Source organism: Rhamphochromis sp. 'chilingali' (genome assembly GCF_963969265.1).
Source record: "Rhamphochromis sp. 'chilingali' genome assembly, chromosome: 18".
Lineage (NCBI taxonomy): Eukaryota > Metazoa > Chordata > Actinopteri > Cichliformes > Cichlidae > Rhamphochromis > Rhamphochromis sp. 'chilingali'.
The window spans coordinates 21,030,504-21,047,612 of record NC_137945.1 but is presented as its reverse complement, the minus strand read 5'-3'; the positions used below and the strand labels follow the sequence as shown (position 1 = coordinate 21,047,612).

General features: G+C 41.3%; 2 protein-coding genes across 10 annotated transcripts in view; one reads left to right on the top strand and one right to left on the bottom strand.

The window, feature by feature from the left end:
• Positions 1-640: 640 nt before the first annotated feature.
• Positions 641-8,198, bottom strand: pex2 (peroxisomal biogenesis factor 2). 2 transcript variants are annotated; one of them, XM_080865195.1, is made up of 2 exons: positions 8,127-8,197; positions 641-2,151 (listed from the first exon to the last, which is right to left on the bottom strand). In XM_080865195.1, the coding sequence occupies exons 1-2, from the start codon at positions 8,128-8,130 to the stop codon at positions 1,166-1,168; spliced, it is 990 nt and encodes a 329-aa protein (XP_080721321.1). In that variant the 5' UTR covers positions 8,131-8,197; the 3' UTR covers positions 641-1,165. The 2 variants fall into 2 exon arrangements, with proteins under 2 accessions (XP_080721321.1, XP_080721320.1); XM_080865194.1 differs by having other exon boundaries at positions 642-2,154; positions 8,127-8,198.
• Positions 8,199-8,348: 150 nt separating this feature from the next.
• The window catches only part of pmfbp1 (polyamine modulated factor 1 binding protein 1), a 93,496-nt gene continuing 84,735 nt past the window's right edge, over positions 8,349-17,109 (top strand). For 7 of the 8 annotated variants that reach the window (XM_080864994.1, XM_080864998.1, XM_080864999.1 and 4 more), the window contains exons 1-2: positions 8,349-8,837; positions 11,394-11,513. In XM_080864994.1, the coding sequence (XP_080721120.1) occupies positions 8,607-8,837; positions 11,394-11,513 (351 nt within the window). In that variant the 5' untranslated portion in view covers positions 8,349-8,606. The remainder of the gene's footprint in view (positions 8,838-11,393; positions 11,514-17,109) is intronic. The other variant, XM_080865000.1, reaches the window with a different exon arrangement.

The window sequence follows — 17,109 nt, the reverse complement described above, 5'->3', positions numbered from 1 at the left end:
CCTCATCTGAGTGCAAATGTCTTTCTGAGCTGGTAGATTTGAGACGAGCTCCTTGGCAATAGGCTTTCTATCACGCCTGCAGTTCCGATTGATCGTCTCAGCAATCAGCAATTAAGTACTAGTGATCAGAGCCTGGGAAGGGAGGAGGGGGTGGGAAGGAGAGTTAGGAGGTAGCCTCCCCACCCCGCTCCTGTCTTGTCAGCCCAGGAAAGGCTTCACTCAGCTGGGGTGAGTTTGGCCCGGGGCTGGGCTCACTGGTAGAGGTTAACTCCAGCATAAATAAGCATCTTTGGACTCATTACAGGGATTAGAGAGTAATTCGCCTGCGAGGAAGGAGACGACTGCCAGGGTTTTGGTACAGTTTACTACAGTCTTATAGGGGCGAGGGCCCTGGAGATTACAGAAAGAGAGAGATGGAAATGCAGCAAAAGAGAGAAAGGCCAAGGGAAAAGAGAGGCTGGCTGTCAAGTGTGTGTGCGTGAGTCAATCCAAGCCCCCGGCTGCCCCCTTGATCTTGAGCATGTTGGGGTGCTGTGAAAACGGATAATGGGAGTTAGAACGACCGGCCTGTCTAGAGAGAAGTGTGCTGATTGTTATAACTTTCCCTCATCTCTCTCTCCTCCACTTAACTAAATAAACACCCAAGAGGTAGCACTCTATCAATTTTAATGATGTTGAAATACAATTTAGGCACAAAATACACAACAAATGCTAATTTGGCCATGATGAGAGGCATCAGAAATTCCTCCCATTATTTATTCAGCTGACTTTTTGCATTTTTCATCAGAACAAATATTCCCATTTCAACAAACACACACACACTCATACATACACACACGTCAACACAGAGCCAATTTGGAGCATAAATCAACACGTTCACTCATCAAATATATGCTCTGTGTCGTTCTCTGCAGTCTGTCCAGTGCACCAAAGACAAATAGTTCCTTCCAAAGTCCAGTTGGAAAAACAGAAGGGGCAGCAGACTGTCAATATGTGCACATATACATTAAACATCACAGGCTGATGCGTGTTCAGAAAAGACATCATGGAGATAAGTCTAATTATAAACTTGTACATGACAAAACCTTTAAAAACAAAACCAAACAAAAGCCAGCTGAAATTTCATAGCAACTTCATTTCATTTCTTCTGTGTGTGAGATGATTATCACCTGTCAGTCATCTCCACCTCCAGCTTGACCAGCTTGGGCTGCCCTGCTTCTGCCCCGCACTTGGGACAAGTGAGATAAGGGTCGGCAATGCTGTGGCTTTTAATGCAGTAGTAGCAGAAAACGTGCTGGCATCCCACCGTATGAGGCATGGTTGGCCACTCTCCGCACAGTCCACACTCTTTCCACAACTCTTGCCCTTCCCTTGCTCCCTCCCCGCTTGCACTTTCCCCCCCAAACACAGCAGACAGTATTGTTGCCTTCAGTTTCTTTGTATTGATCAGTGGGAACAGGAAGATGAGAAACTCTGCAAAGCCATGCCAAAGTAGTTCTCGGTTCATGAACTTGTAGTTTACCTCCCGGGCCACATTTGGCTTACTGAAAACCGTCTGAGCTCCTGTGATTCTTTCAGCGAGGATGGGATGCCGGCCATTCCTTAGGAACACAAGGAAGTTGATCAGATTTGTGAACTTAACAATACCAGCAACAAGCGTCAGCGCATTACGGAGACCCTGATGGAGCAAACCGCTCTCTCTTTCAGACCCAGATCCTTGTGAACTCAAACCCAAGTACGGCAGCAGCCTGTGGGAACGCTCTTGGAGCCAGAGGGGCCCTGCAGTGAGCACGGCCAGACCTAACTTCTGCCTGGGGGATAAAGGCCTGTAACGGGGAGACAGGGAAAATTTGCTGTGGTAGCGCAGGCTCAGTAAAGATTGCCCCACCGTGGCACTGTTAGAATAGAGTGTGAACCTCCATAGGAGCAAATGAAGCAAAACCCTCAGTTCAGGCTCCAGAGGAGTGAGGAAGCCTGGGCGGCAGTTTTGGAAGCACAGCGAGAACTGAGTCCACACTAGCTGCTCAAGGGCTGAGTCTAGCTCGAGGGCATCCAGCTGACTGATACGCAGTACCGGGGTCTGTGGGTTCATATCAAAGTGGGGGCCGTGACTTCTAGCAGTCTTTTTCTGGTCATTCTCACTTCCCAACCCTGCTGAAAAAACACAAACACCCAAAAAACAGAAAACAGTAAGGACATATCAACATGTTCTTTTCAATATTTTAATCAGTAGAAAAAAAGACAAAGTGACTGGGCTCTTGTTGCAGCCTGAATGTAGTTTCTGTTCATGTTGGCCCATCCGGCTTAGATATTATGATACTATGATTCACCAAATATTACTCTGACAAAGCAAACTTTGTGAAAATGACATTTTCCTGGAGTGAACAAGGACAGCCACATGCAAATGGTTAGACATGCTTTAAAAACAGAAATGGAAGAATAAAAAAAAAGGACTGAATGTAATACAGGCCGAAATCAGATAAAAAGCCAAAACCCCCACAAAAAACAGTCGTTTATTAAGGTCATTTCCCCCCAACACTGATAAATGTTTAAAGCATTTACATCAGTTAATACGTTATTAATGTATAAACAATAGCATATTTAATGTATTCAAATCATGAACATAATATACACCAAGGCTCAACCATTAAAAGGACAACTCGGTCATTGGGAGGGCTGAGGCTCCGGAGGTGAAGCCCATCCTGTTAGGAAGGTCATTTTGTCTTTATACACAGGAAGGGAAATCACTTTTCACATGTAAAACCCGTCCTTAATGCAACCTTAGAGCCTTGCCATGCAGAGGAGCAGGGGGTCTTAGACTGCTTTCCCCTGCATATAAACACACAATCCCCCCTGCACACACACACACACACACACACACACACACACACACACACACAGGAGCAGAAGCCCAGGGGCTCCTGGTGCCCGCTCCCTCTAGAGATAGGGGTGTGTGTACAAATCACATCACTAGGGATTAGGCTAACGGCACAGTCTCTGGTACACCGTAAACATCTGCCAAATGTGGAACAATTTTCTCTCCCCTCGATTCGACTCCATATGGGATCTCGCCATTGTGACATCAGGGCTATTTAGTGCTGCATACGTTTCCAAACCGCTCACAGTTCTCCAGTTTTATCTGCCATTTCCTCAAATGAAATACTTAAAGAAGTGAAAGACTAACTAATGCAGGGAGAGACAGAGCACGAAGGCCACAGAGAGAGAGGGAGAGAGAGACAGAGAGGCCTTTTTTTGACAGTGACTTTTGTGTCTCGCCGAACAGGATTTGTCACGAGGCTTTAAAAGAGATTTCAGCCGGGTAAATATGGCAGTTTTGACAGAAGGAGAGAGATGATGGTCACTTTAGACGTTTTGAGGAGGTGAAAAAAATAAAATTCTAACGTGCGCAGGCAAATCTTGGGTTTATTGTGGTGGTGCACACAACCATCTGTGTATTCAAGATGTTTCAATAGGGCTAGGATACACGGTCCAACTAAGTTAGAATTAGCAAATGAATGAAAGGAGTGAATTCATGCTAAAGTAAGCAGGTATGACAAATTCATTGAGCTGTATTTGAAATGCTGCCATGTTTGGTGACTAGAACCTCGCCTGTGACGGGAATAGAGTTTGGATTAAAAAAAGAAGAAGAAGAAAAAAGGGAAAGAGCAAGAGACGTAGTCTGAGTGTGTTTGCTAACCAGTAAACAGGCACTATTTGTTTAGCCTAATCTGAAAGTTTTTTCCCTTGATGGGAGAAAATGAGCAGATTATGTGTCCTCATGTGTGTGTGAGAGACTATGTATGTATGTCAAGCATAGCCTTGATCTATGCAGAGCTCTAATGCAGCGCAAACTTAATCTATCAGCCCACCGTTACACATATACACACACACACGCACGCAAATATACCGCCAGGTGGTGGAAATCCCCGTCACAGCAGCAGCTCTCTCAGGAGAGTAAACCCGGCCGGGTCCAATAGTCTTTTCAAAGCCTTTTATCGAGCAGTTTACAAGTTATGAATGAATATGTTTTATTTGGGGAAACACAGTATTGACAACCACCTATCAATAGTAATGTGACTATTGTCAAGGGTCTGTCAATATTAATGTAATTATGATGTAGAGGGATCAGAGGGATGCTGGAGTTGGGGGCCAAGTAACATCTCCTGCCCACTGCCATATCAATAGCTGGGATTGCTATTGACAGCTTCCCTTCAGACTTGCAGCACTTGCCAAATATATAACAAGCAGACACTTCAGTCAATGCCGGGCTGCCTATAAAAATTAAGCATTTGAATTTACAGGGCTTTTACCGCGGACAGCTGGAAATCCATGTTCCTTATGTAATAGTCAAAAGTCACAGTCAATGCCAGTGTTTACAGAGTAATGACACGGTGTGGGTGAGAGGACAGACAGCGCAGCATTTGCACGCACAAGGAAAAAATATACAAGGATATGAGCAAAGAGACTCCTTCCATGATGTATTCACACACACACACACACCCACACACACACAATGATATATTGACTTTATAATTCTCTTGTGGGTCAGCCATCCAACTAACTATGAGACTAAATGCCCTCTTTTGGAGAGTTGATAACTGACAACCAAGAGAGTCAGAAGGCAAGTTAGAAGAGGTCGTTGAAAAAAAACAACAGAAAAAATAAAAATTTAAAAAAAATCACCTGATATTTCTGAGGTCTTGCTGTTCTATCAGAGCAGTGAAAAATGTTTTCAAAACATTTTCCGGGGTATGTTAAAGGGTATTTTGATTCAGGTCATATGAGCGTTTATTTTATTTTTTCCCTTCCCCTTGTTTCCATAGCTTGTGCATCTTGTTCAGACAAAGATAGCGCACTGACTCAAGGCTGACTGCCATAGCTTACAGACAACCACAACAACAACAACAACAATATCCAATCTAACACGGAACACAGTGCAACACCGCTTCAAGGCAAAAGGGGCCATGACCAGTGTGAGGAAGGAGAGATGAGGCAACAAAAGCATACAGCGCATCAGTCTGAAGCCTTGCAGCTGCACTGGGTCCTCTGAAAACTAGACAATGGGCTGTAATGACAGCTACCCAACGAAAAAAAAGACGGATAGGCAAAGACACAGACAAAGATGGATACGTCAGACAAAGCGTCATGAAACCGCCAACTGGGAACTGTGAGCTAATGTCTACTGATATAGTGAAAGAAAAAAAAAACTTGGGGAAACGATAGCCAAAGAGGGAAAATAAAGCGTGGGTAGGTGGGCAGATAAGCTCAAACCTCTCCCTAGGAGCTGACCTTGAGACAGACACAATCATGGAGGAGGGAACATTTCTGAAGCATACGTGGTTCAGCCCTACTGAGGTGTGGGCATCCAGGGAATACCCTATAGACAGAGGAAGGCCTCACTTTCTTCTTGACCTTGGCTTTGGTGTCTAGGGAGGTGTGAGACTGTTTAGGACAAGGGGACCAAAGGCTGTGGGGGGGATGCTGGGAAGGTGAACGTCTCTTGGGGATTGCACTTTGCTTTTTCTGTGCTCATTGCACACCGGTTGGAAAATGCACAGCTAGAAGTCTGGATGTAGCCCCTCGTGTGGTGTAGCGCTGAGATTCCTAACCACTTAGCTGTGGTTGTTAGTATAATGTATTTGCTGAAATAATGCATAAATGTTCACTTGGCTTTCTATGATGCTTGTAGCGAGAAATAGGCTATGCATTGGCAAAGCATGCTGGATTACAACTTTACATTTTATTCTCTCGCTCATGTAAATTAATTTGTGTAAAAGCTCTGGTGGATAAAACCTATTTCTCTGAGCGCTCCAGTCAGTCAGTCCCCCCCCCCTTCTCGTTCCTGCTCCCTCGCTTTATTGCCCTTCTTTCGCCAGAAACAAGTGCGGGGCCTATTAGCCGAGGCTTGCTAATGTCCTCACTATGAAAACGGATGAGAATGTCAGATTTAGAACTTTTAAGAGAGTGATGTCATACAGCAGACCACAGGCATTACGGGGACACTAAGATTACCCAGGCGGTAACCAGACTAATTGTTATGAGTCTGTTTCATGAAAAATGAATGTGTGCAGATGCACAGAGGGGTCTTAGGGCTGTGTGTGCGTCACACACTAATGCTTTATCAAGGCTCTCCTCTTTCTCTAATCACCCAAAACTCCAAGCCATTGGGGTAGGAGCCAAGTTAATGCCTGAATACAAAAAAAAAGGAGAGGAAAAAAAATAAAATAAAAAATTACACATCAGTTAGAACACCACATCTGACACACAAAAAATGTGCTCCGCTTAATCTGGTTTGCTCAGAAGGTGAATTATTTAAGAGAATTAATTGATTTCATGAGTACAAGGTTGAGTATGCTAAGGCTGTATGAGTAATAAGTTCAAGGGTTTGCAGAAAAACAACTTAAAAAGTCATGAAACATTTAGAGCACAGAGAGAGGCACAATGAATGCGAAAAAAAAAAAAAAAAAGCAGAATGGCTAATAAATGAGAGAACCAAAGTTGTGTCTTTCAGAGGAGTCAATGAGAGAGCAACTCATGCAAATAAAAAGTGTTATCCTCAGGAATATTTGATCTGCACATTTCTTGACCTCTCTTTATGCATGAAAAAACACAGACAATAAAAGAGTAAACATTTTAGCTTTTTAAAAAAACAAAAAGGGAAAAAAATGTGATGGTTAACTGAGGACAAGCCAATAAAATCTACAGGAATGCGAGGGCTACTGCAGGATGTGTTTGTCAATCAAACTCATGGTGCTGGGGCTACATGTAAGAGTTCATTCGGCATGTCTAATTCAAAGTGTGATTGGTTGATTTCCTTCAAAAGTAATACAAAATACCTTCTAGTAATTTACACATTATATATTATTATCAGACAACTAAACATGAAATATAGACTATATTATAGTTAGATTAGCATGCTGGAGCTCCAGCAACACATATGTAAAAAATGGAAATCTTTGTGCCTTCCAGTTCCTTTTAGTCTATTTGACCTTGTAAAATTTAGATTGAACAGTAATGCTAATCTTTTATTACTTTAAATTGCAAATATGAACATTCTTTTTCCAAAATTCATTAAAAGGATTGACACTATACATTGTAGCTTTTAGACTGTGGAATAAATTAATGTTGGATTGATTTTTTCCCCCCTCCAAATATGCACTGATAATTATAGTGCCTTTAAGACTTGCCTTCATCTGGAAACTGTATAAAATAACCTTATGACCCCAGAGTGAGATCACAGCCTAGTTTAACTTGTGCGACTGCCTTAAAAAACACACTCATCAAAGTAAGTGTTTGGCTCCAGAGGCACACACACCACATCACACCACACCACAATCTCATGCAATCAGCCGGTCCACATTCTCCTCATAATAGCGTTGTCTGCTTAATTTTTTTAAACATTTTTTTAAGCTTGAGCCCATCAGTCTTTAACAACAACAACAAAACCCAAATCTGCTCCATTTTGATAATAAGGCAAGAGCATTATGTGATAATCACAGGAGGGATTAGGTTTTGGCAGAGAGTGTGAGAGCCATACAGTCAAAGCCACTGGAAAAGAGAGATATAACCAAGAGACAGATAAGAGTAGAGCAGTGATGATTGGGATGAGAGAAATGAAGTGAGTAGTCTCCTGAAAATCAATAAGATCAACTTTGCCTTGAATCTCAATGTGGAAGGTTTTGATCTCTGGCACTGATTATTTAGGGGAATAATGGAATTATGTGCGGAGTTGCACAACATACTCTTGAAGGTGCACACAGTCACAAGGTTACCATCCAAAGTTTCAGCTGGTATACACACCTGAACCAGACTCCCGATGAATACTAATTCAAAAACGGCTGGCTGATTGAACACTATGCAGTGGTCACTATACTCATCAACAGCCATCAACAATCGATACGATTTTAAATGAAAGCGTGCAGGAAAAGAGGGGGGACAAGCAAGCGGCTAACACAGACAAAATACTGATACAGCAGCGAGGAGCTGATAACATGTGACGACGAGCCTTAACAGCTCGGGGAAAAAAGCAGACATGCCGCTATTGAGCTTCATGTGGGCATAGAAGAAAATAATGCAGGCTTATGTTTTTTCAGCAGGGTAATGAAGTCATATATTCATATATTTACCCATCGCTTCTCGGGGTCGAACTCAATGTAACCCAGTCTTCCCTGAAATGTCAACAGCACTTGTATTTCCGGGTTGTACATCGTTATCCCGCCTCCTAAAGAAAACTCACCAGTAGCGGGTGTGTACGTCACGTTTTAGAAACCCGTGATCAAAATGAGCCAATCGCACAGCGTAGCGCCAAAGCACTTGTTAAAACCTGCATACCGTCTGGGGAAAAATAATTCAAACTCCTCAGTTGTAGCAACGATACATAGCGACCAACTTGTTAAGAAAAGCCACGGCAATTATTTACTCAGTCTTAAATGTCAAGTTCATTCAAAGTGCCGGGATCTGGATTTGATTTGTTTTTTCCAGGTTACCGTGTACTTGCCTAAACTATAAGATTTTACCAAACCGAGATTATGACTGTTTTTAGCTAGCTTTTTGCAAGCCTTTATGCAGTTGACTTAGGAAATAGGTTGCAGGAACTTCTTGGAGCAATGCGTGCAGCTTGCGCACAGCCAAGGAAAAGCTCAACATTGTCGGAAACGCTTAGTCACGCTTCTCACCTGTCTTCTTGCTCAGGTGAAAAAGAGCTCATAGTAGCCAATCAGAGTCCCGAAACAGAGCTAAACATTATTAAAGAACTACTAAACGAGTTCAGAGGGCTTCACGAGCTGAAGTTAAGATGCTTGGAGGAGGACACCAGTAGAAGGGGAGAACTACCACAGGTGAGTAGTTGTTGTGCCACATGTGAAATGCACGTTGTGGGTAGCGTGGCCGAGCGGTCTAAGGCGCTGGATTTAGGCTCCAGTCTCTCTGGAGGCGTGGGTTCGAATCCCACCGCTGCCATTATTGTTAGTCCTGGCGTAACATCCGGTTTACGGTAACTAAAGGACAAAGTTAAGAAGTGTAGCATCAGATTTCTTGAGGGAAATAATAAATCCAGACTTTCTGTTCGCACTTTATACAGCTACGTTGAAACACACGAATCCAACCCATTTATTTAAAATAAAGAGCTCCTTAATAGTATCGTGTTTTTTCCTATTAACATTGGAAACAAATGCTAGTCGTCTTAATGACGATTCTGCACACGCCCTTCCAGTAGTCTGGACCCTGGATTGTGAAAGATTGTTTTTATGGGTTCAGACAATTGCATAAAGTACGGGTTAGCAGACACAGTCTCTACAGCATGTTTAGATTTAGGCTAACATCTATTGTCATTAGGCTATAATCCATCCATTACAAATCATACAGCATCCTGTCCACCTTGACTCTAACATCAGAAGATGACCTCTGTCTTGTCAGACAAATGACAGGAGGAAGCGCAGCGGTGCTTTCATAAAGCCGCAGCACTTGTAACAGGTGGCAAATTGCATTATGTTTCCATCTGAGCGGCAGAGATCAGGAACACAGAGCCACACTCATATTTAAAAAAGAGAGGTTTCTAATCATCGGGATCGTCATGTAACATCTTTTAGCAACAGAATGTAGCTCGTGTGAGCTGGACTGTGCATCAAAGCAAAAATAACAAGGTTTCAGAATAGGTTATGGTCAGCCGGCCCCAGTCAAGGGCCAGCTTAACAAGGTTATGATGTTCAGAACCCAGGAGCTCCCAAGTCCTAAAGGTTGATGGGGACACTTAATCATAAAGCGTGTCTGCTGAAAATACAACATCCATTATTGCATGAACCCATTGTAGGTTTATGATGTTTCTTAAAATGTTGAAATGTTTGAGCAACCTGCCAGTTCAAGAATTCATTTTTTTTCTTATGCTTTAGGGCACTTATCATAGCTAGCTTTTCCAAAAGTGAAAAGTAAGTAAGAAACAACAACAACAACAACAAACAAACAATGTCAACCCTAGAATGTTACCGTACTGTCACATTTGCCATCTTTGTAAAGTTACTTTCCCTGAAGCTAAACATCAGTATAATGTTATGCATCAGGGGACAGTATAAACTGCTTATTTACTTTTGGCTGTAGGGGACAGATGTTTTTCAGCACAGATGTACAGGTGGTCCTCTAAGGCAATATACTTCTTAGGTTTGTGGCACTTCCTTTTATCGGAGGGACAATCATTGTATGTGTAGGGTATCTGGAAAACTGCAAAAGCTCCTTAAGCTAAGTGCACAGGCTTCTTTTTTTTTTTAACCTGGAATAAGAAAATAAAGAATACGGTTAGGTTATCAGTTTTTGTAAGTAATAAAATCTGAACATTGAAATGCCTTCTTGAGTCTTCCCTACACTTTGAGTGCATGATCACTAAGTATTCCTTTTCCTGTGATAGAGGGCAGAGGTCATCTATTGTGAATCTTAGGTGGGCTTCTGTGTGAAAGCCACAAGGATCTGGCCTCTTTGTCTGGCGTATTCAGCATTATATAAAGGTTTTGGAAAATGAAAAAGAAAAAAAAAGTTTTAAATGTCACAACCAGCTCAGTGAATAAAATATGTCAAGGATTTAGATACTCAAACAGTGCCATAATAACAATAAGGCTTACTGACTTAATGTAAGTAGAATCAAAATAGTCACTGGTGGCTTTTGACGATCTCTCTGTTTCTTATTCTCTTTTATAAGCTGTTGTATTTTGGCTCGTTCTTCGACTGTTTTATATGTCTCGGGTACTTGTTGGGATAGAATGAGAGCCTGTGGACATCTCACCACCAACATGTTTTGCACTTGTTGTCTTTAGATGTATTTTCTTCAGTTTGTCAGAAAGTTACAGAGACCCCCAACCTGCCCGGCCATACAATTGATCATCATTTAATGTGTTTCAATGCTAAATCAGATTCTTCAGCTGCTCTAAAGACGGGTAAGATGCAACTAAATAAGAAACACATTATTATTTTGTGTTTGCCTGGATCTCTTGCCTTTCCTGTGAGGTGTCACTGGGGATATAGTCCCTGTTTTAACACCAAGAAGGAGTACTACATTTATAAGTGACATGCTGGATTGAGGGGATATATGTTGCTTAACTGCACTGTGGTTAGTGTTTGTGCACACTCCCATATTGGGATTCATCATTTTGACTTTTAATGAACTTTTTATTATTGGATATTTTAATAATAATCTTACTCTGCCCTGTTTATGGCCACCAACTCAGGCCAGCCACTCACTAATCTGTTACAGTATTCACATTGTCCCAGAGAGTCTCTAGGCCTGTATGACCGGGGCCTAACAATTACCATAATCTGTACTCAGCAACTAATTAAACATATAAACTGTCAGCTTATTAAACCACAATAATTAACCACTATCTTATCCTGTTGTACTGTTGCTCTTACAGAAGAAAGTGGACTTCCTGCAGTCTTACGTGAATGACCTCACAGACCACATCCAGGTGCTTGTTCAGACCATTGAGGATTTGCAAAGGGGAGCTGGACAGAACCATGATCGTGTTTTGGCTGTAAGATTTTATAAATGGCTTCATCTTGACACAGATGTAACTGCGCCCAGTGCTTTTTTTTTCCTGGCTCAGAATGGGCTTACAAGAGGTGACTAGCCATGGCAGTAAGCATGACTGATCTGCGTACTCTGAAGGCAAAGTTACCTTGTTACCTTATTTGACAAAAATTGATGCATTTTTCTCTTATTTCTGTTCATTCGATCAACAAAAATGCTATTATGCCTGACTAAAAAAGACCAAAAACCTCTCAGAAAATAATTTTATTACATGATCAAGGGTTGGAGGGCTCTTTTTGTGGCTGACTTAAACCTCCTCTGGTTGCCAAAAATTCCTCTGCACATGAAAAGGCCTCTTGTCTTTGTTTTTAATATATATCTTCTGTAATTTTAGCAATTTTACAGTGTTCTTTTCTTCCTTAATGTGAATTAGAATCTATCCTTGAGACAGATAATGAACTATTGCTTTTGGGTCTTTGGAAAAACTGCCTAAAAAAGGAAAACTTTATTATAGGAGGAACTAACAACATCACCACCACTTGATGTAGTGACCTTAAGTCATTGTTCCATTTTAGTTACGGCCAGGCTTCTATCAATATTCTCTCCTCTGAGTGGATTTTACACACAGAAAAGTAATTATGGCTTATTATACATCAAAGTACTTATCTGCCATTATGTAGAAGGTCAGAGGGCTAGCTTTGTGTGCTCTCTACACCGTTACTACAAAGGTCACGCTAACATAATGCTTTGCATTTTTGAGCATTCAAAGCTGCCCAATTTTAACTTTCATCATTTTAAAACTTAATTCTCTTCACTGACATTGCTTAAGCAACACAAATACCGGCATCTCTGCCGTTTTTCTTCCATAGCACTTTCTCAGATTCCTTTATTGAATAAGTTCTACAATATATGTCTTTCTTGCATATTATAGCACAATACATGCCTACAGGATAGTTTGAAAAGCAAAGACATTTGTTAATTTTCACATTTATTATCAGTAATGGAATTTTAGGAACTTTACTAATTTATTTTTCCATTTCTCAAGCTGATTAAAAACATACAGCTTAAAGGGAAAAGGTGAAGAACAATTTGTAAAATCTATTAAAGTGACATTCACTTAGTTGCTGAGAGTCCTTCAGTCCATCCAGTCATAGTTTTGCTATTGTTTGTGATAACAGCAGCTTCGTTTGGCAGCAAAAGAGACACGCTGTGAGGGAACATAATAGTTTGTTGCCGCTATCGACCCATCTTCTGAGCCTTTGAATCTCCATTTTCACCCGTCTTACACGATGCTCTCACTGTCTGTTTATGCTACTTTGTATGTTTTCAGGGTCTACATCAGTAAACAAATACAAACAAATGGAGCGTCTCACTCAACAGTCTATTAGGATAGTCAGGGGACAGGATAGTCAGTGTGTTTCTGCTCTGATGTCCATAATGCGAAATCCAATCAAATGAGGAGCATTTAGAGCTACTTATGGACCGTTCCACAATGTAAACGATGCAATGAGCTCTGTAATAGGAGCTTGGCTAACGTCTGATTGAATCGTAGTGTATGGTCTTGTTGATACACAATAGGGCTGAACTCTAATGGACACTAAACAGAGTTTGTTTTGTGGCCATAATATCATAAAATTCAAGGATTGTATTCTGGGTTCTAGACTGTTACAATTAGCCTTTGGTCTGTGCCATCTACAGACAGATGGACATGTCCCTTGCATGCAATACAAACTTGTACTGTACTTGAACACCTGTTTTAACTGAAGGGGTTATAGGACAACCCAGGATTTTAGATAAAGAAGAAATAGTCTTTTTTTTAATGTTTTGAACCTTACTTAAACAAGTTAAACTGTACTAGGAAAACATCTGCAGTGACAGACATGTCTTTAATTTGAGACATGTATTTGTTAGTAAGTACAGATCAGAAGAGGTAAATTGGAATCAGCTGGCATCCACTCAGCTCGTCATGACAAAATTTGAACACCGTCGCCCCCAAAATGTTCCTACAATCATAGATTAAAAAAAACACCCACATGATAGGACAAACAGTTCAATAGCCTGCATTGGAACCCCTGCAGTCCTCTTTTGCGGTTGCCTAAACTGGAAGTCTCCCATCGGCCATGCTTGTTAATCTTTATAAACGGTGGTTGACAAAGGATTTTCTTTGTGTTATTTGTATCGGAGGAGAGAGCAAAACCAGTTACAACAAGTGATGACAACAAATTTGCTCACTGAATGCCAGCAATGTCTCCAGCTGTGATGAGGCTCCAATTTTTGTGTGTGTGTGTGTGTGTGTGTGTGTGTGTGTGTGTGTGTGTGTGTGTGTGTGTGTGTGTGTGTGTGTGTGTGTATGTGATTCACAAAGCGACTATTTATGACATTCCCATAAACCACAGAACAGGGGCTATTAAAATCTTAAAGCCTGGGAACCAAATGATAAAATTGGTCTCATGACTTAATTTTTGCTAATGAGAGCACAATTTTTCTTGTCATGTGGAGCTTTCTTCATAGCAGGACTCTCAAGGCCCAGTTTTCTTCCTGGGTTGTAGTTACATGTAAATGAAACATGTAAGTATGCAGGCTACAGCGCATATCAGCCCTGCATTAAGGATGACCACAACTTTAGAGTTCTGACATCTGGTCTACTTGAAAATACATACATACCGGTGCATTAAGACTATCTGTCAAAAATATGTTGAAGAAAATGATTGTAATAGAAGTACTGATGTAGCGTGCTTCCTAACTGATTAAGCTGTGGTTAGCTTGTATATGATTCATGCTGCGAACTTGGTGCAGTAGAAGCGTTTCAAAGAACACCTGTCCAACCCTACATAGCAGTGACTGCTGAAACCTAATTCAGGTTAGCATTAAAAACAGTCTATGATCTCTGTGACCTTTATCAACCCCCCCAAACTCCACTTCCCCCAACAAATACATGCACACATGCACGCACCTCACACACGCTTCAGCATTCGCGTTTGTGGCAGGTGCTCTGAGGGAACAAGGCAGTGAAAGTGAGAAAGACAGAGCAGGGGAGGTCACGGGGGTCACGGTGGTTGACTATGCTAATGCTGTTGTTAATGACTTTGCTGTGAGTGATAATTTATTGTCTTCATTACCATATTAACTCCATAGCACCCCTCCACACCCAAGAGCCCTAAGTCTCTCTTTCTCTCTGTCTATGCAGTAATGGATGCCCCTGTTTGATCCTTGGAATAATGAACTAATTAGCTTAATTAAAATCAATATAGGTGCCAATACCAGGTTAGACCTTTCAGGGACGCCATCTCTATCTGCAGGAGAAGGGGTTTTCAGAAAGAGAGGGTGAAACAGGATGGATGGCAGGGGGTAGAGGGGCCACACATAATAAATAAAGAGATGATGATGAGGAGGACTGACAGGTAGACAGATACACAGTATAAGGCCATATGCACACTACATCAATGCTGTTATGTTTACACCTGTAGACCTACACTGCTTTGGTATTTTAGGACCCATAAAACAGATCCGCAATGACCCAGTTTTAGTTTACAGATGGAGTTTTGGAAACAGCGATGTCAACGCCCATGTTTGCAGCCTGCAGTCACCGTGTGTCCATCCCTTGTGTCATGCACAAAGCACACAATCCTTGCCCATAAGAAGACAAAGACTTCAGCTTTAACTAGAAGTGTTAAATTAAACTTGGATAACAAATTATATGCGTCTGTTTGGTCAAGGAATATGCGTTTATTTAAGCGATTTTCAAATGGTGTTATCAACTTTGCCAGTGTGGATGTAGTTAAAAGGAAGAAGAATGAAAAACATTGAATTTGAATGAGAATGAGTGACAGGTTTGAAAAGGTAAATTGTAAAAAAAAAAAAAATGCATGCAAGAAGTGGCAGAAAATATCGGAGGAGTGGAGGGAGCCACAGAGAAGGGGGACTAAACGAGAGAGAGAAGGCGAAAGAGGTTCCTAATGCTGATTTATGAGTGCTTGACGGTCGTTAGCTGGAATAAATGGCTTGTAGGAGTGGCTGCAGCATTACTCCCTGTACAGGATACTAAGTGCATTGTAAGGTCAGCCATAAGGCCAAACTTACATATGTAGTGCTCTGCCCTTGTAAACCTTTGTTAATATATCAGCCACAGGATGGAACTGTAACAAGTCCGTCTGATGCAGGGAGACGACAGTGGCTTTCTGAACTGTGTAGAAATGATTCTACTTGGGTTTTACTTTAAGAGCAACCGGTAAGTTTAGTCAACGCAACTTTCATGGTTGGGCAAGCCAAAATTAAAATCAGCAACTTTTTGTATGAATGTGATTTGCTACAGTTTAGTCTTCTTCCATTGGGCAGAGGGAAGGTTTACAACAGTGCCACTTCACTAATTAGGAATAAAGCTTACTCTCCCAGTCTTTTTGCAACAAATTGGCAAAATAGGACATTTTATATTTGAAAGATTATAGAATTGAAGGCAAAATCTTATAAAGGGACGTCTCGGCACATACAGTATATTGGATAGGCTCTGCCAGTACGTTTGATGCCACACTGTATCTCGTCAATAACATGTTCAGTAAGGCAGCAGACATGTGCTTTTGCCTGTATGCTGTCGTTGCATCATTTGAATTAGGCTCAAGCAAAATTAAAGTAAACTTTTTCTTTCTTTTTTTTTGTCTACGCTCATTCTGAACATGCAGGTCGTGACGTAGCAGAACTAGATGCTGGCGTGCTCCTTCCAGTCACAATTGGCTTGAGTTGCTTGATTCTATTTTATTCAGCCTTCGCTTTGTGTTGTGATCTGGTGACTCACGAGCACACATTCCCGCTTTGCTTGTTTCTTGTCTTTTTTCTCCTCTGTTGCTTTTAGTTGACAAAGCTCGGGAGAAAATTGATGACTATTTTCAGACAGAAAAGGAAACAAGAAAGGGGAAGTGTGTGTGTGTTGGGGGGAGGGGGGGAGTATGTTAGGGGCAAATGATTGAGACAGGAGGGGACAAGAGACTGTGATGAGGTTTGAGGCTGAAAACAAAGAAAAAGAAATGAAGGAAAATTGAGGCAAAAAGAGGAAGAGTGACAGTGGAGAAGAAGGAAATCAGTCTGGGAATGACTGTTGCTATTTTGCGCTTTCCTTGTATTTCTTACAGTAGAAGTCCTACTGTTGACCATTTTTGGTACTTACCAGCCATACTGCAACTACAAGTGCAATCTCTTTACATCGTATCTAATACAATTTTTCCCTGTGCATAACAGGGAAAGGACCTGTAGTGATGAAGATAAAATAAATAAAGATAAAAAAAAAAAAATAGGACGTTTGCCTTCCTAATAAGAAATTGTGACACAACATTTGAAGTTAGTTTTGCTTGTTATGCCGAGGACACCGTGCAGAAGAATATATTGTATAAGTCCTCTCTGTGTTTTTAATAACTGCCCAAGGAAGCTAATTGATGTGATGCAACATCTGTGTAATGTGCTCTCTTTTTCTTTCCTGCTTGCCTCTTTTTCTCTCACTCCCCGTCTCTGATGATTTTCACCAATACTTTAAAAGTATTTTTCCTCGCCACTCCTTTATGACATTGCTATATTATACATAAAACAGCCAGCCAGCCAGACAGACACACACA